At 43.5% G+C, this 26,526-nt stretch overlaps 2 protein-coding genes across 9 annotated transcripts in view; one reads left to right on the forward strand and one right to left on the reverse strand.

Moving 5' to 3' along the window:
- The window catches only part of SMC1B (structural maintenance of chromosomes 1B), a 64,641-nt gene extending 50,345 nt beyond the window's left edge, over positions 1-14,296 (forward strand). For all 3 annotated transcript variants that reach the window (XM_039488842.1, XM_039488827.1, XM_039488833.1), the window contains 4 exons: positions 6,249-6,400; positions 6,648-6,717; positions 13,308-13,418; positions 13,756-14,296. In XM_039488842.1, coding sequence (XP_039344776.1) covers positions 6,249-6,400; positions 6,648-6,717; positions 13,308-13,418; positions 13,756-13,866 — 444 coding nt within the window. In that variant the 3' untranslated portion in view covers positions 13,867-14,296. The remainder of the gene's footprint in view (positions 1-6,248; positions 6,401-6,647; positions 6,718-13,307; positions 13,419-13,755) is intronic.
- A 2,562-nt stretch (positions 14,297-16,858) lies between these two features.
- Positions 16,859-26,526, reverse strand: part of FAM118A (family with sequence similarity 118 member A) — a 32,449-nt gene continuing 22,781 nt past the window's right edge. For 4 of the 6 annotated variants that reach the window (XM_039498817.1, XM_039498807.1, XM_039498776.1 and 1 more), the window contains exons 8-9: positions 17,905-17,988; positions 16,859-17,635 (exon numbers count right to left, since the gene is read on the reverse strand). In XM_039498817.1, coding sequence (XP_039354751.1) covers positions 17,604-17,635; positions 17,905-17,988 — 116 coding nt within the window. In that variant the 3' untranslated portion in view covers positions 16,859-17,603. Of the gene's footprint in view, positions 17,636-17,904; positions 17,989-25,426; positions 25,534-26,526 lie in introns of those variants that run through there. The other 2 variants (XM_039498800.1, XM_039498785.1) reach the window with 2 other exon arrangements.

A 26,526-nucleotide genomic window follows, 5' to 3' on the forward strand; every position in this document is an offset into this window, starting at 1 on the left:
GCAGGATGAAGTGAAGCAAGAGGATCTTTTGCCAACTGAATTATTTGAGATAAACTTACAAAAGTTGATTAGATACTTGGGTATTCAGTCGGATGAGCTAGTGAGGAAAAAAATTTGTGGTGGAAGAGAGGACTAGTATAGAAAGGTTTTTGTTTGTTTGTTCCCCCTCCCCCCCCCGCAACTTGTTCAAAATCTGAACTACATGTTCCCCTTCGTGTCATTTGGGGGAAAGTAGTTAAGGCTGAATGGGAAGCACCAACAAAGTCTGTGAGATTGTCCAGGCATGCCAAAAAAAATTCTACAGCATGCACCATAGCAAAAAGCAGATTGTCTCTCTTCCCACAGTGGACAGAGCAGTTTATTAGAACTAGTCAAAGTCATTGCTGTCCCAAAGGAGAGGGACTTTTCCCCCAAAGGAACCCAATGACTGCAGACTTGGAAATATCACTGTGCCATAGTGAGGCTGCATCTTCTTCTCTGAAGGCTTCTGCTGCAGCACCATGTTTTGCCAGAGTAGTACTCACCTAGACAGACAGTTTGGAAGTCAGACTGCCAAAAACTGCTAAGAAATCATTTCAGTTAGGTTCAGAGTTAATGAACATCTTAGTGCCTTCAGCATTCATAGCTGATGCAACGAGGGGTGCTTCAATGTTTTCAGCACATGCTATGGCCTCCAATGTGGTGACTTGATGGCACCTCCTGGAAAGGCAACAGACCAGTCAAAATCATGTTAGCAGCTTCAAAATATTCAGAAGGGTGGTTATTCGGGGAACGATTAGACAAAATGATACTGTAGTCTTCAGATAAATCAAATGTTAAACTCTCAACTCCAAATCTGGGCAAAGGGATAGCTGGCTTTATTTCAGGTCTAAATATCCTTTCTGTGGCTGTTCCTCTAAGTATGGAAAGCAAGACTACAACAAAGGCAAATAGAACAAGTCTAAGCCTGGAAAGGAGAGAGACCAGTCTTCCTGCAGTGTAAATTCCAACACTAGAAACAATCCATGACTACAGTCAGGAGAGTTCTAACAAGCAACACCTAAGGGGAGAACTGTTTAAAATTCAAGGACCAATGGCCCATCTCCACATTGGACAGATGGGTGCTGAATGTGATTTGACAGGAGTACATCATAGAATTTTTAAATCATTTTTCTCTCTTCTCTGGTATCTTCCAATCTGCAAAATAGGTGTGATCTGTAGTCTTTAGTAAATTATCTTTTGGGAATTGGTGTAATAGAGAGAGTTCCCGAGGCAGAGATGTTCTCTGGCCACTACTCAGTTTTGTTTCTGGTACCCAAGAGGTCTGGGGAGGACAGAGAAGTATTGGAGACCAGATTCAGTCTGGAGAATTTTAAGTCCATAGTGGTGGCCATCTGCCAGAGGGATTACCTCACATCAGTAGATTTGAAGGAGACCTATCTGCATATGCGAGTTCACCAGGTGCACAGGAGATTTCTGTAATTCACTCATGGCATGGATAATTTTCAATAGAAAGTGCTGCCTTTTGTACTGTTATCTGCACCTCAAGCATTCACTGAAGTCCTCAGTGTTCTGGTTGCTATTCTCAGGCAAATAGGAATACAAATGTACTCTTTCCTAGACAACATTCTAATCAGAATCCTGTCCAAAGAGAGATGCACTCAAGCAACAATCCAAATGTTGCAACAGCATGGATTATAGTAAATTTTTGAAAGAGTCCTCTTCAGCCATCTCGGTGCCTCATTCATCTTGGAGTGTTAATAGACTCAGAGGCCCATAAAATCTTTGTCAGCCAAAATACAGAGCAAGATCAGATCAGCAGTTAGCCCTTTGAGGGCGTCCTAGGCACCCTAATGAGTGTTTTAGGGATAATCATGTCATAATGAGTTTTCTAGGAATAGTGCTAGGGGCAAGAATGAATGAGGACATTCCAGAGTTTCCTGCTGTCCCTCCCTGCTGTTTTCTGACTTTTCCATCTCAGAAAGTGAGCATTCTGTCACTCGTATTGAAATCCTGGGATTGATGGATGAGCCCAGATTGATTTCAGGAAAGATGGCCATGGCAGAGCCAGAGAGATCTGTCATAACAATAGATGCCAGTCTGGAAGGATGGGAAGCATTCTCTGAGAAGTTGATGGCTGTAGGGACATGGTTCTTCTTGGAACTAAAGAAGAGCATACATTTTTCTAGAGATGAGGGCAATAAAATATGCTGTTCAACAACTGGCCCCAGCATTACTGAATGGCGGACAATGTCAGCGATGGCATACATAAACCATTGAGTGGAAGGGGAGAGGACTCAGGTTAAGGGATCTACAAAAGGAACAGTATCATTGCTGCAGTGAGCAAAGGCTCATCTATAGTTTATCAGGGCCTTGCATATCAAGGGCACCAATCCAGCAGTGGGCACCAGAGCTCATTCAGTACATAGGCAGAGAAGGGGCATTGAAATTTGTAAAGCTGCAACTTGGTCATCTGCGTAAACATTGACTAAATTTTACAAGATAGATATTCATCTTCGGATGATGCAGCCTTTGACAGGTGGGTCCTGCATGCTGTGGTGATTCCTTTCTCTGTGATATTATTTTGTTCTCTCCCTAGGAATTTTGTCATTGCTGAGAATATCCCACACCGAGGATCTGTGGACCTAGCCCTGAGAGAGAATGGGAAAATTTGTGGCAGCTTACCTGAAAATTTTCCTTTCTTCAAACAGCTCTGGCCCTCCCTGAAAAAGGCAGATCTGTTTAACTCATGCTTACAGTTCTCTGCAGTAGTTAAAATTTTCTTGTTGTTTGTAATGTTCTCTTGTTGAATATTTTTTGCAAGATGAGAGATTTGGGTTTTTTTAGTTTCATAGTCCACAGGAGTTAGCTGTGAAAGCATCTTGAAACTGAGGTGGTCTCCTGAAGGTGGGGACTAGTCCCTCATCAGCTGTCCACCTAGCTTTGTTTCTGCCCACTGCAGGTACAGACAGACAATGATCAATTGTCAATCTTTGGATCTTTCCTTTCAAAGAAGGGAAAGTTTTCAGGTAAGCAACCATGAATTCTCCCAATTTGAGCAAGTTACTGCTAAAGTAAAATTTGTGAAGAACCTCTGGAAAATATCTGTATTCAGTTCTTTCAAAAGCCTTTTCCATCTCCAAGGAAGTCAGCTAAGCTTGGGGACCTCTAAAATGCCTAAAACAGGGATGTGAGGCAAGTATCTGGTGTTGAGCAGTGAGGAGCTGCTGAAGATAAGACAGTCTGATCCCCTGAGAAGAAGAGTTCAAGCAAGAGAGAAATTTTACACAAAGCTTAACATTTATGTTCAATAGGAGAATGGAGCAGTGAGAGCCAGAGATTTCATGGTTTCAATATAAAAACTTCTTCGCCCTCTCAGTTCCTTCTTACCATCCGTGGTGGTTGGTTGGAATGCCTTCCCCTTGCCTTGCAAGTTGATAGCATTTTTTCTCTTTGTCTCATCCTTGTTTGCCTTGTACATAGTTTGTTTACAGTAGTTAGTCAGTAAGTAGGTGTTAAGTAGTGTTTAGTTAGTAAATTAGAGTCCCAGCAGGGTCTTAGCCCCAGGCAGGTCATGCAGGGGTCTCCAAGTTTTAAGCCTTGTTCTGCCTGCAGCAGACCTATGCTCATTAGCAACCCCCATAGCAGCTGCCTTAGGTGCTTGAAGGAGTCGCACGTGAAGGACAAGTGTCATATTTGAAAGAATTTTTGTCCTAGAACTCAAATGGAGCACAACCACCTACATCCCTTCCAGTTGGCTTGGCTGCAAGTCACCTTAGACCGCTGGGTGCTTGGCATTGTATCTCCGGGCTACACACTACAATTCTTTCCTACCCCACCTGAAGGACAAGGCGGTACAAATTCTGGCAGACAACACTGCCATGATGTTTTACATCAGCAAGCAAGGCGGAGCCCAATCATCAGCCCTCTGCCAGCAAGCTCTCCATTTCTGGGACTTGTGTGTGCAGTATCCCATTTATCTTGTGGCTGTGCACCTTCCCAGGCCAGAAATGTGTTAGTGGATGACCTCAGCAGGTCCTTATCTTCTCGCCACAAGTGATCACACTGACCACCTCTGGATGGAGTGATCTTCCAAAGGTGTCCTTCCCACCCTAGGTGGACTTGTTTGTGTCATGACCGAGCAGGAAGTGCCAGGTGTTCTGCTCAACTCAGGGGATTGACATAGGCTCCCTGTCAGATGCCTTTTTGCTCCAGTGGTCAGAGGGCTCTGATATATGCCTTCCCACCAGTGCCCTTAATCCACAGAGTCCTCATGAAGATCAAACAGGACAAGGTGAAGGTAATCCTGATAGCCCCAGCTTGGGCTCACCTGAACTGGTTCAGCACGCTGTTGGACCATTCGGCATGCTGTTGGACCTTTCAGTGGCCACCCCGCTGCATCTGCCTCTCTGGTCAGATCTGCTGTCCCAGAACCACGGCAATCTTCTGCACCCAAACTTGGCAGCGCTGCATCTGATAGCCTGGCTGCTATGTGGCTGAATGCAGAACAGGAGTACTTGGTCCATTATCCAGCAGGTCATGTTGGGTAGCAGAAAGCCCTCCACCAGGGTGGCATACCTGGCCAAATGGAAAAGGTTCTGGGATTTGGACCAGAGTATCCACCCCAAGGAGGCCTTGCTGCAGTCAGTGTTGGACTACCTTCTGCATCTCAAGCTCTAGGGCCTGTTTCTTTCATCGATTTAAGGTCCCTTTGGCCGCTATTTCAGCCTTCCATCCTCCGTTCCCCACATCCAGGACCCCATCCCTCCTTAGGACCTGAATCTCGTGCTTTCACGACTCATGGGTCCCCCGCTTCGAGCTTTTGGTTTCCTGCTTCCTCCTTCTACTTTCCTAGAAGGCTTCTTTCTTGGTGGCAATAACGTCTGCCCTCAGGGTCTCTGAGATTAGGGTGCTTACCTTGGAGCCACTCTGTATGGTATTCTACAAGGACGAGGTCCAGCTGTGACAGCACCCAGCTTTCTTGCCCAAGGTAGTTTCGCAGTTTCATACAAGCCAGGACATATACCTACCCGTCTTCTTTCCAAAACCTCATAAGTCAGAAGAGGAGTGCAAATTGCACTCTCTGGATGTCAGGAGAGCTATAGCCTTTTACATTGAAAGGACTAAGCCATTCCGTAAGTCGACACAGTTGTTCATTGCAGCAGCAGACAGGATGAAAGGTCTTCCAGTGTCTGCCTAGAGAATTTCATCATGGATCACCGCCTGCATCTGTTTCTGTTATGATCTGGTGAAAGTGCCTCCACTGGTGATTGTAACTGCCCACTTGACTAGGGCACAAGCCTGGGCAGCGGCCTTCCTGGCCCAAGTGCCTATTTAAGATATTGGCAGGGCCGCTACCTAGTCATGCATCCACACATTTACGCACTTATCCAGCAGGCCCAAGACAATGCTGGCTTCAGTAAAGCAGTATTGCAAGCTGCAGGACCATGAACTCCGAGCCCACCTCAGTGGATACAGCTTGTGAATCATCTAGAATGGAATTGACATGAGCAAGCACTCGAAGAAGAAAAAACTGTTACCTACCTTTCGTAACTGTTCTTCTTCAAGGAGTGTTGATCATGTCCATTCCATTACCCATCCTCCTACTCCTCTGTCGGAGTTGTTGGCAAGAAGGAACTGAGACGGCATAGGACCTAATATACCAATGCATGAGCACAGCATTCCAGAGGGCACCACTGCCAACCCTCTGGGTACCACTAAGGCAAAAATGTCCAAAAAATGTGCACATGGGCGTGCACACTCCTCGAATGGAATGGACATGAGCAACACATCTCAAACAAGTTACATAGGACAAGTAACCGTTTTTTAACACTTTGCACAGGTGCTATTCGTTTTGTCTATAAATATGAAAATTATTTCATTTATTTTATTGTCCAAGTAAAATGAAATAAACTAAACAGATAGTGAAAAGTAAATTGAGATTTTTTTTTAAAAATGTGTGTCTTTAATAATCTGAAGTGATATTGGTAACAAAGATAAGGAACAGTGTTGAAAATATGACCAAGATGTCAGTCTGCCTTAAATGGTGGTTCTTTGATTATGATGTCTGTCATATCCAAAAGGTTTCACAAGATAGATTTTTCTAGAACCACATTTTGGCAATGTCTCTTAAATACAAATACACAGTTATTCACTAAAAATTGGCCAAAGTGTCACATTTAAACTTTAAAATACAAACAATAGCAACCCTAAGCTAAACATTTCATATGTTTCAGTATTAACTAAATATTGAGGCATGTGTGTTTCAGGCATTTCTCAGCCCCGAGAACCCTGAGGAACCATATCTAGAAGGCATTAGCTATAACTGTGTGGCTCCTGGAAAACGCTTTATGCCAATGGACAACTTGTCAGGAGGTGAAAAATCTGTGGCAGCACTGGCTCTTGTGTTTGCAATACACAGGTAATATGGTGACATAAATTTTACAGTACCATCTTTTTACTAATCTTTGAGCATCAGTGGTGTGGAAACAAATGTAGCATAGTATTTTCAGAAGGCATTTTGAACATGTTATGTCCAAAAGTGTGTTTTATGTTCCTATTCTGTTCTTGACATTACTATTTCTTGGTCAACATTTTATGGGACAATCTAAAACCCAAAAATATTAGTTTATCTATATAAAAGTAATTGACTCTCTTTTATTTTTAAGTTTCCGCCCTGCCCCTTTCTTTGTTTTGGATGAAGTGGATGCTGCACTGGATAACACAAACATTGGCAAAGTAAGTTATTCCTTCTGTTATCTAAAATTAATTTACAGATAATCTAATGACATAGTGGTATCCTTTTGCAGAAGGATGGTTGTTTAATTTAGGGAGGCTGGGGCAAAGAGAGAAGTTCAGTTATTCTCTACTGGCATAAATCAAAACAGACTGCATGAGGGACAAATTTAAGAATTTGAGTGATGGTTCCTGTGTGTATTCCATACATGGGGTACACGTGAACTGTGGGACTGTCTGGAAACTTTTAGTAAGCAGTGCCCATTGATCCACACATGCACACAGGTATGTTAGAGTTAAGGTTGTTGTCATGGAGTGCTCCACTCACCACTGGTCTGGCGCCTCCTCCTTGTTCTCGGATTAGCTCGAGGCTGACAGCCTCATCCATGGCTTGCATGACATCGCTCTCTCTGGTCTGCAGCTCTTTTTCCTCCAAAACCCTCAGTGTCTCCTTTGTGACTCAGCCCTCTGGCTAGGTCACTCAGTGAGTCTCCTTCTGGGGTAAAAGGTCCAGCAGGGCCTATTTGCAGCCCTGTCTTTGGGCTCAGTTCTCACAGTCCTTAAACAGTCCAACAGGGCCTATCCCAGCACCCTGGTTGGTCTCTCTCTCTCTCTCTCCAGCCCTCGCTCTGGCATCTGTCCCTTTAGTCCTGACCCCAGCTTTCCAGCTGGGTCAATCTCAGTTCAGCCCCCTTCTGGGGTAATATAATTTCCAATATAGCCCCTTACTTGGGCCTGTTTAAACTCCCTTCTGCTAGGGCACTGTCACTTTCCCAGTGGCTGTTATGGGGGACCCACACCTGCCCACTACTCCAGGTCCTGACCCAGGGACGCTACAAATAGCAGCCCCATGCTGCTTCCTTTAGCCCTGTTGCTATTCCCTGGGCCACGTCCCACATGTCTGGCTTCCTCCCTCTCTGGGTTTGCCAGCCTGCCAACTCCTTCCACTCAGGGAGTGAATACAGCCTGTCTGTAGTCCCTTTTAGCTGCCCCTCCATTGCCAGCCACCTACTTATACAAACTCTGCCTCTTCCTGCCCAGCTGAGCCTGCTTTCACTCATTTCTTACTCCCCCACTCCACCTCCCAGGTGCACCCTTGTGGAATTAATTAACCTGTCTAGCCGACTTAACCCCTTTCATTCTTCTGTGGTGTGGACACCTCATCGCCATTGTATTGCATTAAAAAAGAAATTCCAAATACTTTTTTTTTAATCTACCCTTAACTCTACCAGGGGTCTGAGATGTGTAGTATGAAATATAATATTATGTTGAATATAAAACCACAACTGTAATTTTAATGTTATACAAATAATTACTTGAAGATCTTAATGGAAGTGTATGACATGAGATTAATCTGTGAATTGATGACATCATGATCTGTTCAGCAAGCCTCCAGTTTAGGGTCTCTAACCATCAGGCCCTACTTGGCAGATAGTTTCAACCTGTGGGACTCCATTGACAAGTTCAAAGAGAGCCTATCACAGGATTGGGTGGAGAAGTTCGCTACTCTAATAGACAAAGGCAAGGCGGTAGCCAGGGGTGTCCTCCAGATGGCCTGGGATGCTATGGACTTGGCATCCAGGGTTGTCATCTCTGCAATAGCCATGAGGCATAGCTCCTGGTTAGACCTCCGGGCTGTCCCAGGAGATCCAGTCCACCCTCCAGGACCTCCCTTTCAAGGGAACAGGGCTCGTCTCGGAGTTAACTGATGCTAGGCTCGACAGTCTTAAAGAAGCCCAGGCCACCCTCCGCTCCTTGGGTCTACATATTCCTCAGCAGGCTAAAAAGCCATTTTGCCCCCTACTACGTCTGCAGTCATTGAGGTCTTGCAGTTCCCTTGGATCTGGCGCCTACAAAAAGAAGGACAAAGATGGGTTTTAAGCGATGCCACCAGTTGTCATCGTCAGCCTGCCCAGCCTTGTTCTTCTAGGGACCAAGGCAGCCAAAAGCAGTCATTTTGAGGATGTGCCCGAGGATGATGCCCCAGTCATTGCATTGGATCCGTTCCCCGTCCCCCTCCATCCTTTTCAGTCGGCCTGGTCCCATATCACCTTGGACTGCTGGGTGCTCAATACTGTCTCATCGGGCTATACCCTGCCATTTGTAGCCAATCAACCCTTCCCTCCCCCTTCCCCATCCCTCTTCATGGATCCTTCTCATGAGCAACTCTTCATTCAGGAAGTCGAAAACCTCCTGCACCTAGGGGCATGGAAGGAAGAGGATTTTACTCCTGCTTGGGCTTTGGCTTCTGGCCCCAGCAAATCTAAGCCAGCCCTCATGACCCCATTAAAATGGGGTTGTGACCCACTTCAGGTCCTGACCCACAATTTGAGAGCCACTGTGACTAGTGCAAACTGCTGCTGCAGCTTCTCTAGGCAGAGCCGTTCTGCAGTCTGTCATAGGACGCCAGGCATACACCTCCTTTTAAAGTGACACTGCTTGTGAATCAGCTGAAGTGCTTTATACTTAGGGACAATCACTCAAAGAAAGGGGTTACTCACCTTGTAGTCACTTGAGTTCTTCAAGATGTGTTGTCCCTATGCGTAGTACACTACCCACCCTCCTTCCCTGCTGCCTGGTTTCCCCCTACTGGGAACTGGTGGTAGAGAAGGAACAATGATGGCAACAGCCCCCTTTGTCCATTCAGTGTGGAACACGAGGAGAGCCGGAGAGCATGCGCAAACCACGCAGACATTGCTAGGGAAAAATCTCTGATCCTGAGGCCTGGTCTACACTGTGTGTGTGTGTGGGGGGGGGTGTCGATGTAAGATACTTCAACTTCAGCTAAGGTATTCCCGCAGCTGAAGTTGCGTATCTTATTCCGACTTACCTCCCGTCCTCACCGTGCAGGATCGACATCTGCGGCTCCCCGTGTCGACTCTGGTACCGCCGCTCGCTTCAGTGGAGTTCCGGAGTCGACGGGAGCGCATTCGGGGATCGATATATCGCGTCTCCTCTAGACGCGATATATTGATCTCCGAAAAATCAATTGCTACCCGCCGATACGGCGGGTAGTCTGGACGTACCCTGAGTATTTGGAGCGCATGCACAACCTGAAGTGCACTACACATAGGGACAACATATCTTGAAGAACTCAAGTGACTACAAGATGTAGCCTTATTAATTTCTGGCTTCATATATTGATTGGTTTTATATTACATCACAGTGACCTGGGTGAAGAGTTCAGCCTCCTTAATGACTACAGTATCAGGATTAGCAGGGTGAGATTCATCATTAGGAATATCATTAGCCTTGGAGACTCTAGGAACGCATGGGAAACAATGACCACAACTGATGTACTTACAAATTCTCAACTATCCTTCTATTAAAATCTTAGTAACCCGTTATCAAAAACTATAACAGGAAAGAAAGGGATAACATAGCATGTCTAGTCCTAAAACTGGTATCACTTACATTTCCTGGTAGGGATGGTGAAGTGTGAACCATTATTCTCTTCGTCGTAATCACCAGTGATTGTCATCCTGGCATCTCCTTCCCCAAGGCACTAAGGCTAGGATATAGCCTTTATAATGTGTTATGCTGATGCCCTCTGTTCCATGTATAATGGTTTCAGCCCCTTTTCCTTATGTGGGTTTCCACACCCCACTAATATCAGGGTGTCTTGTTTTTCATAAGCTAACACCTTAGTTCTCTTTATTCTCATTAACATCTATGTCCATGAGTTACCATAGCAACTCGAAGTTATTAAAGAATCCCCTGAAATGTTACTCTCTGGCATCTTGCGATATTAACTGGCACATTGCAGCATATTTTCCAGTCTGTTGCTGCATAGTTTCTAGAACGTCAGCACTTAACTCATCTTTTTACTGTAATCTTACTTAACTGGTATAGGGTTATCTTTCAATTAACTAGTCATGCCAACCTGTTTCAGACCTGAGACCTTGTGTGGCTAAGCTGAATACAAGCCTGGGCCTGTAGCCTGTGTTTTACAACATTAATTAATATTTATATTTCACCTCTATATCCTAAAAATACCTAAGATCTTTTGTTCTTGGCTACAAAGATGAGTTACCCTTTCATATTCTATGAAGGTTTGTGGTTAGATACAAAATATTTACAAATAGAAATCTCAAAAGAAGCTACCATTATTTTAGGCATTTGAGACAAAAATGTTTTTCAGAGAAGAGGAGTTAGAAGTAATGGATATCTTCTGTAAAACACATCCCAACCATAAATGTTCTCCTCTTGAAGAATAAAGACTTCAGCTTGTTTACAAAAGAAATCTGTGTCAATAAGGATATTTTTAGAATTCTTTGAGTTTAAAATGAAAAAGGAGGGGTAAATAGATCTACTTTATTACTTTGTTTATAGCTATAACACCACATCCTAAGCATCACTCCTCTTTGGAATATCCTGAATAGAAAACATTCTCTTACACAACCACATCTCTTTCTAAAATTTTACAAAGTTTGTTTTCTTGTGATAAAGATCATGTCTATACCAGAGCCAGTGCCCTGTTCTTTGAGAAAATGCTCGTTGGTTGTTTGCCTTTTGATCAAATAGTTCCTAGATATACAACCTATCATTTGTAGTACATTTTACAGCTTTCAATTAAATATTAACACTTCTATACGTTTGAAAATGTAGCATAAAAGAAAATAATGTAGAATATTACAGCAAAACAGAAGTTAAACTGCATTCCAGTCAGTGTAAACTTACAGGGAGATAAATATGGAATTATGGCTAATGAAGTGTCATCCTCTTTGACACTTGGTGCCTGTCACTGCTTTGCAAAAAGCAGACTTCCTAGGAATTTCTTTAATAATAGGGCCCTACAAAGTTCACTGCCATGAAAAACATGTCACGGACCATGCAATCTGGTCCCCACCCCCCGGGAAATGTGGTCTTTTGTGTGCTTTTACCCTATGCTATACAGATTTCATGGGGGGAGACTGGCATTTCTCAAATTGGGGGTTCTGACCCAAAAGGAAGTCGCAGGTGGGGTCACAAAGTTATTTTTAGGGGGGGTTGCAGTATTGCCACCCTTAAGTCTGCACTGCCTTCAGAGCTGGGCAGCTGGAGAGCAGCGGCTGTTGGCCAAGCACCTAGTTCTGAAGTCAGTGCCCCACCAACAGCAGTGCAGAAGAAAGGGTGGCAATACCATACTATGCCATACTTCTGCATTGCTGCTGGCAGCGGCTCTGCCTTCAGAGCTGGGATCCTGGCCAGCAGCCAGTGCTTTCCAGTTGCCTAGTTCTGAAGGCAGCGCTGCCACCAGCAGTAGCACAGAAGTAAGGGTAGCAGTACTGCAACTCCTCGTACAATAACCTTGTGACCGTCCCACAACTCCTTTTTGCATCAGGTCCCCTACAATTACAACACCATGAAATTTCAGATTTAAATAGCTGAAATCATTAAATTTGCGATTTTTAAAAATCCTATGACCATGAAATTGCCCAAAGTGGACAGTGAATTTGGTAGTGTAATAATTTCATACAATAAGGTAAGCAACCAAAAAAACCATCAAAACCTAAGCGTGTGAGCTATCATTCTCTAAGCAAGTGTATGAAAATAATTCTCACAAAATTCAATGAGTAAAGTTAAGATTGTAATTATGTAAAATAATTTATTAATAACTATTTTATATCAATATTGAGGTCTACTCCAACTTTTCTCATTGCTTCAGTTTCCTCAGCTGTAAATGGTGATCTTACCTGCCATGGGAAAGACCTGAGACACCTTCAAATGAAGGGACCTTTATATATTTGCCAGTGTTTTGAGTTTGTTACAGAAAATAATGTTGTTTGGAAATAGAAAAGATATGCTTAATAAATACTGCATGTACTTTTTGCATATGAAAAGGTGTGTGTGTGTGTGTGTGTGTATGTGTGTATATATAAGTACTTATTGGGATCCACAGAGTTTTGGAAAGGTCTGGTTAGTGGAAACTTGCTGGAGATCTTCTGCTGTAATATGGCTAGAGGGCTTTAAACTGAAAATTGAAATAAAAAACTTTCCTAAACTTTAATTGTGTATAATACTAACTCCTTATAAAAGTTAGTTTCAGAATGGATTATGGTCAGTCATCTTGAAAACTAGTCAGGTTTTAAAATCTTCAGAATAATTTCAACAACTATGCCTCCTTATGACATAGCATGTCTTCTTTATTCACCTCAAATTATAAATGTAGCTCTATGCAGTAACACTTTACAGCTAGTGAAAAACATTTTCTGCCACATAAAACAGCACAGTAATACACATTTGTAATCTGCAAAACATTATGTAAGTGGTGGGTAAGCTGTAAAATTTATGGCTTATACATGGAAATCCACCTAACTTAACAGCATTGTCAAGAAAAATGCCTTACGTTAACTTTAGAAATGTCGCATTTCTAAAGTGGACTGTTTTTATATACATTTTTAAAAGGGCCAAACCTATGGGGTCATACTGTGAACCTACGTCATGTATAGTGTCTTTCTTGGCCAGTTATATTCCCCCTTTTACCCTGCCTATTTCATAAAGGAATTCTGGCTGCTGAGTAATTCATTCCTTTTCCCATTGTTCCCTAATCAATTTGTGATTTAAATCTGACAGAACCCACTTATCCTAAAATTTGTGGCTTTTCTCCAAAGGTATCAACCTTCATCAAAGAGCAGGCAGCGGAACAGTGTCAGATGATAGTTATTTCTCTGAAGGAGGAGTTTTATTCCAGAGCAGATGCATTAATTGGAGTCTGTCCAGAGGTACAAATAATCTTTATTATTTTTCTGTCTTGATTTCAATCAAATTAACTTCATGTGGCAATTAAACTACTATTAAAAAAATTCCAGCTACAGCCAATTATTTCTTAAGAAATGACCCCCCCCACACTTAATGTTCATTTTAAAAAAATTCTCTAACAAATGTATCAAGAGCTGGGTGGTTCAAATGCATTGTTTGCCATTCAGGAACAGATATTGGTAAGTGTTTAATAGTGTTCCAGAACAAGCTACATATAGTTAAGTGGTCCTTCTGATAACTGCATCATGCTTATTTTTAATATATATGCTTGGAAACTGATTTGATTCTTCCTTCTTTCAGCAAGATGATTACATGTTTAGTCAGGTACTGACTCTGGATCTCACTGTGTATCCAGACATTGATGACAGTGAACGAAAAGAGAAGCACAGCTACAGTTCCCCACGAGAATAAAACATGAAAGTTTCAGGGCCATCTGTGAATAACAAAATTGATTTCTACAGCCACCTTTATGACAAGTTGTGTAAGCTTTTTGAATATTGCTTTTAAATATTCTTATACGGAAGTCAAAGAATTTAGCTTCATAACCCACAAAGCCATTTCTTAGAATTTGGAGACTAATAAATGATTGTATTCATTGACCTAGTTTTGTTTAGGGTTTTATGGAGTACATGTTCTTGTTGTGTTACAAATTCAAATTTTACTGAAATTGCTAAATTCTAGTGACTAGTGCCTAATCTCGTTAAGTATGTTCTTGTTGGTTAGCATTATTAGGTCCTATTAATATAAAAACTGATGAATGATGAGTATCTTTTTTAATATGGATGCTATGTTATATGATGGCTGTCAAAAACCGCAAACTTCATCTGTTAAAAGTAACTTTTCAATGTTAAAATTATTGAGAATTAAAATGTTGGAAAAAATCTTGAAGCATATAGCATTTTTTTCTTTTTATCAGGAAGAGTCTCACTACAAGGTTTCAGATGTGGTTAGGTTAAATATAAAGATAAGTTCTAGTAGCATAATTTTTTAAAAACTATATATTTAGAAGAGCTACTCTTAGAGAAGGAAACATTATTTTCTGTTTCCAACACTTGTAAAAGACCAGCCTTACATTTCTCCTGAAAGTGAATCCAGAGCTTCCTGGTGCCATGCTCTGTGAGGCCCAGAAACTGATGAAAGCTAGCTCGCTCCATATTACATGGCCATGTTTGCTGTTCATTGCCAAGCCACAAAGAGGTGTACAGCTTCCCTGTCTCCCCCAGTCAAAACTGTTCCTTGGTGGGTTTTCTCCCCTGCCTTTTAGCAAACAGCCAGTCAGCATAGATGGCAGACAATGTAGATTAATCATAACACTTTATGGCCAGATGTGATACCCTTACTCATGATGTCCAATAAACTACAGTAGCATTAGTAGAGCCAGATGCATCATTTAATGAACGTCTAGGTTTATGGCCTATTTCCTCTGCTTGGGAATCAAGACTCATAGTCTTATTCAAAACAGGATTTCAAAGCAAGTTACTTTTTGATTAACTGAATGCATCACACTGAACAGTCATGTTCTAGGTATATCCCTTTCAACTATGTTTCCCTGAGCTAGTTGCAAGTCAGTCCTTCTTGTAAGATAACTGAAACATGGATATTCTACTGCCAGTAGCTTCCTGGCAGTAGAATGCATGTTGAAGAAATCCCACACACAACCCATGATGGGTCACACAGCAACTCTGCTTTTAATGTGCATACACTGAATTGTAAGAGATCCCATCACTACTGCGATGTGCATTTTTCACGGTGCAATTGTATGGCACTACAGGCAAGAATGGCTGTTTTACAAGTTGCAATTTTCAGTGGTGTTTAGACTTGAAGAGTCTCCAGTGCTACCTGTTTTTAAAAAAAAAGCAAAATTAAATTTACTTGTGATTTTAAAAACACTTCAAATCAAATCTATCCTAAGTTTAAATGTGCACGTGCAGGCAGAAGGCAGTTATGTAGTGTTGCTCATGGGAAAACTAAAAGACAAATATTTGAGGAACCAACTGAATTGATGAGATGCTCAGATACTATGGTGATAGGGGCCATAAAAGTGCCATAGAATAGAGTTCAATAAAAGTGTATTGCAGTAATTTTAACCTATGACTGCTGTGTTGAAACTACCTCAAAACTATAGTGTGCTCGCAGCAGCCTCAGGAAAATAGATGCAAAAATGACAGCCTAATCCAGCCACTTAATCAGCCATCAGTATCTGATTGATGCTGATTAAAGAAATATTCATTTTTGGAACACTTTAGAATTTCATTTAAATACATTTGTTTGCTCCAGGGCAACCCACAATTTTGGGGAAACTAACAAGTTTTACAGGACACTTCATAAAAATGTGAAATCCAAGCTCTCAGAATTTACATTTGGTAGTCTGAGGACAGGATTCAGCAAGGGTCTAAGCATATGGAGTAGTCACATTGACTGCAGCTGAAGTGGTTAAAACCTTGGTGAGCTGGGGTTCGTAGCAGTTCTCTACTGCACGTAATTAGATAGTGGCCTGCTTTAACTGTGCAGCAACGAAAACATCGCCATAATCACTACTTGAAATACCAAAAGCATGTCCTGTCCTTCAAACCAACAAATATTTTCATTCCAGTGTATAGTAAGTAGTGAAGTGAATCCCAGTCAATAAAGAACAGCCTGTATGCTGTTGGCAATTTTCATTTATATCCTCATTTCCCCCAATGTTAATTGATACTAAAATGTACAGATAAGTGAAAACTGAAATATTCATAGTATAATTGTATAGGTCAGGTACTTGTGCTGTATATGAAGATGGTGCATGCTCCAAGGAGCTTACAGTTTTCAGGTTCAGATCCTGTAAGCAGCTTTGTGCTGAGAGCCTTCTGGGCATATGGAGCTTAATTGACTCAGTCAGGGGTGCAGGGGCATGCCCATGTTGGTGTCACTAGGCATGACTCTAGGTAACTCAGGAGGGTGGAAAACCATAAGTGTCAATAAAGCCTTCTGTAGTAGGCCTGAATGAACTAAAGTCACTCCATGTCTGACCAAAGCGCTTCCATGTTTATGTTTGAACTTTAATCAACCTAGCAGGCCAGTAACCGAGAATGGAATGTACAACAGCTAGCTCAACCGTGGTACTGCCAGGAGATAATGATGAGGCCTGCTTACACCTGGCTAAGGAGGGGGGCAGAATAACAGATCAAAAAAATAAAACAAGATAACTGTTCACAGAAGAGTTACTAACGAGCTAAAGTGGTTTTTGCCAAGTATGACTTAACTGCTTAATGTAATTGCTATTGCAAAGTGTATTTGCTGCATGGGAATGAAAGGTGGGGGGAGAGGAGGAGTGTGGGGGTGATGGGAATGCTTAGCTGAAGTTATGTATAAAGAGAGAAAAACCGCTTGTATCTGTGTGCAGGATTTGAGAATGCTTTTTCTCCCTGGCACCTTTTTGGGCTCAAATAAACCTGGTTTGCTTCTCCACCCAGGTGTGTTAATTAGTGCGGCGCACACCGGGCAACGAACCCCCACTGTTGCAACACCCATATAGAGCAGCTTGGAAGAGGAACCAGGAATAAGAAAGTAGATGAAAGGGGGTGGGTGGAAAAAAAATAAAATATGCAAGCAAGTTGTCCGAATGACGACAGACACACAATGTGCTACCCTTGTTTGCAGGTCTTAAAAATAAATGAATTTTAACCTTAATTTCTACTTAAAATGTCTCTTTTTATAGGCTGTGCCAGTTTCCCTTTTGTGTTTGAACCCCAGCCTTCTCTAATGTTTAGTTTAGGTACACTTAACACTGCCTTTTTGTGGTGCTGTGGAAATGAATCCTTGTCTATTTTTAAAACTTTTACTTTAATCTTGGGGTACAGTCACAATGTTAGTTTCTAACAGCTTTTAGCTCACTTTCTACCCCCCGTTACATCCTGCTCTTGACTGGGACTAGTGATAGTGAGAATAATTCACTTTGGGAGAGAAAAAATTGCTAAGAGCAGCAGGTTACTATGGTATGTGAAGGTAAACTCTTAATGCCATTCCAAGTTGTTCTTGCCAGGAAGCAGGCTTGTTACAGTCAATGCCAGGTAGAGAGAGTCACAGAAACTCTGGAATAGTGAGAGCCCAGCTCTCTGCTTCCCCCTCTGGCGGTCCTGTGCAGTTGCCCTGCACTTGGGTTTCAAACTTCTTTACAATCCCAGGTCACCAGCAGAGGTATCAACTGATGAGAACAAAAAAAAAAAATTGTAAGTCACTCATAGATTTGTAATACATTGACTGTATGAGATGTAGTAGCCATCTGCCAATTACCTAATCCAGTTAGTATTTCAACTGCCCTGCAACCACTTACACCCCCTAGAAATGTACTGAGATATTTTGAACTTTATTTCCAGGACTGAAGTGGATTAAAATTAGCTCTGAAAACTTTTCAGAGATTATTTTTACACATCTTGGAGTTTTAAGACTTTATTTATTAGGGGGTGAGAATACCATTATCTGATTGTTTCGCCCTCTTAGAAAGATCCAAGTCATTTTCTCCTAACTTTCTCTTTGCACAGTCCACACATGAAGTCCCTGAAAAACAGAAAACTTGAATTAAAAAATATTACACACAGCTATATTAAAATCTTTAATATTTGTAAACACATTATTTCAAGCATCACATATTAAGCTACACATAAGTAGTATTGGTCCAGCTGGAAGCTCTTATATTTGGGTCTTATAACCAAGGATCCTGACTTCTGTTGTGCAATGAGTGACACTGTACTCCTTTGGCTTGTGGACAATTGGTGCTCCCTCATCCACTACAGCTAGGTTATTCTCATCCTCCAAGCAAGGTTTTAAAAATACCTGTTGCTTTACAATGTACTGCTAGCAAGTGGAGTTGTTCAGAGATCTGATTACCTCCAACTCCCCCCTATTTCATCTCCACTTTAGCAGGTAGTTCCTCTAGGCGAGTGTTTTCAAACTGTGGGTCACAGAATGTAGGGCACTGGGTCATGGTGACTCTGGTCAGCACAGCCGACAGGGCCATTAAAAGTCCCATCGCGCTGCACCCTGGAAGTGGCCAGCAGCAGGTCCAGCTCCTGGGGGTGAGGGTGCCCCAGGGCTCTGACTACCCCCACCCCCAAGCACTAGCTCTGCACTGCCATTGGCTGGGAACCAGCCAGTGGGAGCTGGGGGCGGTGCCTGCAGGAAAGAGCCATGTGGAGCTTCTTCTGCACCTCTGCCTAGGAGGTGGACCTGCTGCTGGCTGCTTCTGGGGTGCTCTGCAGTGCCAGGACAGGTAGGAAGCCTGCCTTAGCACCCCTGCTGCACTGCTGTGTGGGAGCTGCCCCAGATAAGCATGCACCCCAATCCCCTGCCCCAGCCCTGAGCCCCTTCCTGCACCTCAACCCCCTGCCCTAGTCCCCCACCCCCTCATCTCCAGAGCCTGCACCCCCCCAGCCCAGAGCCCTGATGCCTCCCACAACCCAACCCTCCACCCCAATCCTGAGCCACTCCCAGAGCCCAAACCCCTCATTCCCAGCTTTGTTGATGCCCGTGACCCAACAATTTTCTTCAACTGGGTTGCCAGAAAAAAAGTTTGAAAACCACTGCTCTAGGCCTCCTCTCTGGTGATAAGCAGAATCTTTTCCATTATACTTTTTATTTGTCTCTACTAGGAGGCACCACGTAGAGAGGAAGAGAATTTTTGAGAACAGGAGTTTCCAGGAAACCAGTATGGGATGAGAAAACAGCAGTGTAGCAGGACCAGTTAGGATCCAACAGCTCCTGCTCACAGCCCAGCTGTGCAATAATATGCCACCTCCCCCACCCCACTATATGGCAAGAAAGCCTTAAGCTGTTTAGGGCAGAAATTCATCAGGAGCATCTTGCTTTAGTCTCTCTAAGAAAATTGTTTTGCTGGCTACTTGGTGTTTTAACCCAAAATGAAACAGCAACAAAGATTGACTCCAGCAAGAGCTACTTGGGAGCAGAAATTCAGCAGCAAGATCTGGCCTTTAGGAAGCAACAAGCCAGAGGTCCTTGGCTATTTTTTTTCCTTCTGCCTGGGGTGAAATATGTTACCCAAGAATGTCTCCAAGAGGCTGGTTTGTCAAAGGGGCAGGAAGAACTCAAAGGACTGAATGCCCCACTCCTTTCAGCCTGCCACAGCAACCAGGTGTTTTGCCCCAGTTGTTCCAGAAAGGGCATTAGCTAATCCTAGTTGTGGTGCTGCCTGGTCTACACTCCAGTCTCCTCTCTCTGCCAACAACTCAGACACTGACACCACTGTTTTAAAAAAACACACAAAACAAAACAAACCCTAAATACATCAGGGCAATCTGAGGGTTTTCTGCAGAGGGGGAACAGAATCACTGCTCCTTCAGACACCTGACACTTTCCCACTCCTTTCATGGTGTTCCTCAGTTAGTACCATGTCTGGCCCATACTGTGGGCATATTCATGTCAGTTAACCCTCTTTTCTGTGCTCCCTTAAGTGTGGCCTAGTCCACATCAAAGAAGCTTATTGGAACATCTCTGAGGGTGAGATTTGCCTGCATTTAATTTCCTACTGTATTAGGCTTAGACTTGCATGTTTTATTTTATTTGGTAGTTTACTTTATTCTGTCTGTTATTACTTGGAACCACTTAAATCCTACTTTTTACATTTAATAAAATCATTTTACTTATTAATTAACCCAGAGTACGTATTAATACCTGCGGGTGGGGGGGCAAACAGCTGTGCATATCTCTCTATCAGTGTTATAGAAGGTGAACACTGAGTTTACCCTGTATAAGCTTTATACAGAATAAAATGGATTTATTTGGGGTTTGAACCCCATTGGGAGCTGGGTATCTGAGTGCTGGAGACAGGAGCACTTCTTAAGCTGTTTTCAGTTAAGCCTGCAGCTTGTGGGGAAATGGTTCAGACTTGGATCTCTGTTTGCAGCAGGCAAGCGTGTCTGGCTCAAACAAGGCAAGATACTGAAGGCCCAAGCTGGCAGGGAAAATGAACTCAGAGGTAGACTAGGCACATCAGGTGGCCAGAGCCAGCTCTGACTTTTTTGCTGCCCCAAGCGTGCAAAAAACCAAAACAGGGCACAGGGTGGCTGGACCTGGAGGCAAAGCAAAAAAATAAATAAACCTCAGGGTGCAGGGCAGCTGGACCTGGAGGCAAAGCAAAAAAGAAAAAAAAAAATACGGCAGCCATGCCACCCTAGGATTGGCCGGAATGCCGCCCCTTAGAATCTGCTGCCCCAAGCACAAGCTTGCTCAGCTGGTGCCTGGAGCTGGCCCTGCAGGTGGCAGTCCCAAAAGGGTTTCATATGCCAGATCAGCTGAGCTGGCTATTTTATTGAACCCAGTAGTAACTTTCATCAAAGTGACATTGATGGCAGTTTCTAGTTCATACCATTGGCCTGCCCTCTCCAACAACAAGGCTATGGCACTAATGGCTATGTGCACTAAAACGTTAGCAGTAGGGAGGAGTGTGCACCACGATGTTGCACAGGTGTAAAACCACTTCAGCAAGGCTTTAAAGCTTAGAAGATTACTGTATGAGCAAGTATCAGAGGGGTAGCCTTGTTAGTCTAGATCTGTAAAAGCAGCAAAGATTCCTGTGGCACCTTATAGACTAACAGATGTATTGGAGCATGAGCTTTCGTGGGTGAATACCCACTTTGTCAGATGCATGTAGTGGAAATTTCCAGAGGCAGGTGTGTATTTATATGCAAGCAAGAATCAGGCTGGGGATAACGAAGTTAGTTCAATCAGGGAGGATGAGGCTGTCTTCTAGCAGTTGAAGTGTGAACACCAAGGGAGGAGAAACTGCTTTTGTAGTTGGCTAGCCATTCACAGTCTTTGTTTAATCCTCAGCTGATGGTGTCAAATTTTCAGATGAACTGAAGCTCAGTAGTTTCTCTTTGAAGTCTGGTCCTGACGTTTTTTTTGCTGCAGAATGGCTACCTTTACATCTGCTAGTGTGTGTCCAGGGAGACTGAAGTGTTCTCCTACAGGTTTTTGTATGTTGCTATTCCTAATATCTGATTTGTGTCCAATAATCCTTTTCCGTAGGGACTGTCCAGTTTGGCCAATGTACATAGCAGAGGGGCATTGCTGGCATATGATGGCGTCTATTACATTGGTGGACGTGCAGGTGAATGAACCGGTGATGGTGTGGCCAATCTGGTTAGGTCCTGTGATGGTGTTGCTGGTGTAGATATGTGGGCAGAGTTGGAATCGAGGTTTGTTGCATGGATTGGTTCCTGAGTTAGTTACTATGGTGCGGGAGAATATGGCTTCAGGTTGGCAGGTTGTCTGTTTGTGGGTGAGGACTGGCCTGCCACCTAAAGGTCTGTGACAGTGAGAGATTATTGTATGAGCAAGGGACTTCAAGCATGATTACTCACATCCAGCTCTGATCTTCCCCTGCTCCTTAGCCTCTAATTTTTTTTAAAAATGGCATTTCCACTTTTAAGGGGCAAATCACATACTGGAGCAGCCGCAAAAGCATCAGAATCTGTACAACAGAGAAGGGTCGTCCAGTGGATTGATGGTTTCTCTACTATTTCTGACATAGTTAGTTCAACCCTTCTATAAGATGCCTTTGTGTACCGTGACCAAAAAAGTAAGAAGAAAAAAACCTCTCAAACCAACCTGAGATTTCTACTCTATTTTCCCTATAAAAATAAAACTTTTTTTCCAGTTTTCAAGCCTTCCAAATCAAATTTTAAAAAGTCTATATTTGATAGGCTCAAAACAGTCTTCCCCTATTGATTTTCAAGTTCTCCTGATGCATCCATCTTATCTTCCCACTTTCCTCTGAACTAGAAAGCAGTCAGTGAAGGCCAGCTTTACTTTTTCCTGAGGAATTTTTTTTTTGGGTGTTCTTCCTGGTAAGAAAAACTGGACAAGTTTCACCCACTGTTGCTTTTGTCCAGGCTGCTGTGGTTGCAGACATGTATTTCATACACAGTGCATACATTCAGCACCCGCATGTCAGCGTTACCTAGTTGTACCTATAGGAGCAATGCTTACATGCTGTAGCCCACAGCCTTTACCATGGCTGTTTAAGAACGGTAGTGCCATCATTTCCACCACCGCCCCCGGTGCTGTCTCACCTCCTGCAGCTGAGGGTTTTGTGCAGAGGGGGAACAAAGCAAATCAGAGCCATTCCACAGCTCAGAGAAATTCTTACCCTTTTTCTACACACCATGGGGAATGTCACCATACTTCTCCTAGTGGCAGATAAGAGCAGAGCTGTGTACCTGCTCTCTGGTCTCAATGCAATATCAGACTGACACCTAAACTGAAGTTATTTACCTACCTGTATTCTTTCCCAAGCCTTATTCCAATCCTAAGGAACAATGGCTTCATACCTTAGCTGTGAAATGGTGTCTGCCTTTTTATCTGGCAAGGACTAAGCTTTTTTCAATCACCATCGGCTTTTCATTTCTTTTGCAAATACGATGAAAGCAAATCAGCCAGCAGCAGTACAGCAGATTTCCAGGTGGATAACCACCTGCATTAATTAATACAGCTCAGGCCACACCCTGCAGACTCTGCAGGCTCATTCAACAAGGGTTCAAGTGACTTCAGTGGCACTTCTTAATGACATTTCAAATTTGAATATTTGCAAGGCTGCGATGTGGTCCTACATACACGTTTACCAAGCATTATGCTATAACAGCAGCTTCCAGGTCAGATGAAAACTGTGGGAGGACAGTTCTGCAGATGCTATTTAGGTAGACTCTGAGCCCACCTCCTACAAGTATTACTTGCTAGTCACCTGAAAGAAATACATGTCTCCAGCCAGTGGTGAGCTGGAGCTGGTTCGCACGAACTGGTTGTTAAATTCTGAAGCAGTTTTAGAACCAGTTGTTAACCCGCTTCCCTGCGAGGGGGGCGCTGCAGCTTCGATGGGCTCCAGACAAGATGTGATGTAATTCCTCCTCTGGCCACCGGGGGTGCTGCGCTGCGGGAGCTATGTAGGCTGCCAGCTGGCCCTGAACATGGGCCCTGTTGCTGCTGCTGCTCCCGCAACCCCTGGCCCTGGGGCTCTTACTGCTGCCTGGTGGGTCCCCGGATGCTCTGCTGGGCCTGGGCTGCATCCTGCTGCTCGGGCTGCTCCGAGCCGCTCTCCCAGTGAGTACCTGCAGGTGCCCCCACACCCCCCCATCTCCAGCCAGCTCCACACCCCCTGCCCTGCCTGCAGCCAGCCCTGCCCCATGCCCCTGTCTGCAGCCAGCCCCACATCCACTGGTGCCCTGCAGTTCCCAGGGCAGTAACCCTGCACACCTGCTTCAATGAGGGGGGGCAGGGAGTAGCTGGCACCCACATGTGTGCATGCTCGGGTGATCAGACAGCAAGTGTGAAAAATGGGGAGGGGGGTAATAGGAGCCTATATAAGAGAGACCCAAAAATCAGGACTGTCCCTATAAAATCAGGACATCTGGTCACCCTAGCACACCCCCAGGGAGTGGCACATGTGAAACAGCTCATTTCTAGTTCAGGCCCCTCTTTTTAAAAAAAGAACTTTAGGCAGGGTTAACATACATCCATATTTTCCCAGACATGTCAGGCTTTTTGGTTCTTAAATTGCCGTCCGGGAGGAATTTAATTTTTTTAAATTTAAAAATTCCTCCCGGGAAAATACAGATGTATGGTAACCCTATTGGTACAAAAAAAAAAAAATACTGTGGCACATCCCTTAAATCAGAATTTTTTATAGGGAACCGGTTAAGATTTTGGCAGCTCATCACTGTCTGCAGCCACTCAAACAAAAAATGGTTACCTTCCTGTACTGCAGCTCTTCTTCCAGATGTGGGTGCAGATGTATAGACCATGACCCAACTTTGTCCCCTCTGCATTGGGGCCTCTATTCTTCACATTTAGTGCAAAGGAAATGAAGGGATTTGAGGCTGCACTACCCTTATATAGCCATGGGGGGTGGGGCGGGAAGATAAGGCCAGAGGGCACAAGTGCCACCTCTACAGGTACTGCTATGTAAAGTTACCTGGCTTTGTTGAGCTAGGTGCACACACATCTCAGTGGAATACTGTCTGCACCCACATCACATATTGAAGAACAATTACAGTACAGGTAATCATTTTACAGTATACAAGGTCCACTACTACATGGAGTTCAGGCCTTACTGAGAAGATTTTTCTCTGTATTTTCCTTGTCCTACAATGAAACCTGTCCCCGTGTGCCAATTTGCTACCTGCACTTTGCTGACATATTTCCAATTCCAGGCAGTGTGCTTTGGCTTCCCACCCATTCCTTATTTTCTCTCCAGTTTGATGGTAACTCTGATGGCCAATCTACAACATAGATGACTTGCTGATAACCCACCTCTAGGAGATAACAGCTGTACGCTGACCAGACCTTTCAGCTGCTCCAGTCCCCCATCTTCATAAGTTTTCAGAGGAATGCCTCAGTTCCCTCTCAGGATCTGGCCTACCTCTAGGCATTTTATCAGGCATTGGTTGTAGTCTAGTTGCCCAAGGAAAGATTTCACAATCTGCATTTCTTCTGGGAACTCCAAGTATTTGCTTTCCAGAAATTCCTATTATATAATATAACAGTAGCTGAATGTGGAAACTGGTCCATGGTGGGGATGCACCTCTGTACTATACACATTTTCCTCATTTGTAAATGGAATTTCCAAAATGGGAAACGAGATTACCTGCTATATCATTGAGAGAGCTCAGATAGGCCCCATTCAATTCAAGGCAACTGGCTGACCCAAAAAGCTCATCAGAACTACTTCCTAGAATTCCAAGCAGTTAAGAAGGTGGGTCTCTATTCTTAAGATTCCCTCTGAAATTGGTTACAATTCACATGAAAAGCAACAATAGGACCTTTGTGGCACACTGGCACTTCCAGTATGTTCAGTTTACTTGATGTTTTAAGTTTCCCTCTAATTTGTGGAGATGTGTTTTACTTCTGGCTATTTCCCAGTTGTAATGGATCACAGAGTACCAGGTGCCCACTCAAGAGAAAAGTAGTTTACTTACCTACCCCTAACTTTTCCTCTGTGAAATGGCCACCTGATGCTCTATGAGACCACCACTCAAGGCATCACCTAATTTGCATTAAATTCCAGTTGAAGGAGAAATCTCTCAATCCTTCCTGCAGAGAGAGAGAGAGAGAGGGAAAAAATCTTGGGATTCCCTCATTATGATCCTGCTTTGCTTTAAGTCTTCTTTTCCATTTGTATAATAAATGATTAAGTTGACTGGCTGGCTCTAAGCAGGATAGTTTTTCATAGTGTTTAACAATTAGCTGTTATCGTTTGTCTTCTCAGTTTGAGCAGTTGGCTGGGGAATCAGAGAGGCAATCAGTTCTCTAAACAGCTCTACCTGCTAGCAATACATGATGAAACCAGCAAAGAATCCTGTGGCACCTTATAGACTAACAGATGTTTTGCAGCATGAGCTTTCGTGGGTGAATACCCACTTCTTCGGATGCAAGCAGTGGAAACCAGAGAGGCTTAAAAAAACAAAACAACCCACCTCTAGGCTTAGACAAGAGGAAGGAATAACCCTTGTAATGGGTCACAGAGCACCAGGTGCCCACAAGGGAGAAGGAAAAATTATGAGTAGGTAAATAAATGTTACCTTTATTGGACATAATGCTGACCAATAATATATGTTTGCACCATTGGCCACAGGATGTCAAATATTCCCTCCACAGCCTCCTCAGAATGAGGGATTCCTCTGGAGCTAAGCCACCTGTGGACACTTCCATCATTACACTGGGCACCAGCACGTAATGTAGGCCCCCACTGTTTGGGCTAAGAAAAGCAGAAGGAATAAATTTTTTGCTTTTGCAGTGATAATTTATGACAAGTCCCATTCCTGCAGTGAGCACACCACCCTTTAAAACTCTGGAATCCATAGTCACTGGAGGGATTCCTGCTTTGGGCTGCTTAGAACTACACACCATGGCATCTGCTTCTGTTCCTGGGTGTAAGAGAGAGGCTGTCCCTTTAAAGTCAGGACATCCTTCTCCCCATAGCCTAGAGACTTGTTTCTTGGAAAGCTACTAGCCTATGTTAAGGAACCATTCTTACCTCCATACAGGATATTTCCAAAGTGTGAGCAAGATGGGTATTAAGTTTGC

The sequence above is a fragment of the Mauremys reevesii genome, linkage group 1 (genome assembly GCF_016161935.1).
Source record: "Mauremys reevesii isolate NIE-2019 linkage group 1, ASM1616193v1, whole genome shotgun sequence".
Lineage (NCBI taxonomy): Eukaryota > Metazoa > Chordata > Testudines > Geoemydidae > Mauremys > Mauremys reevesii.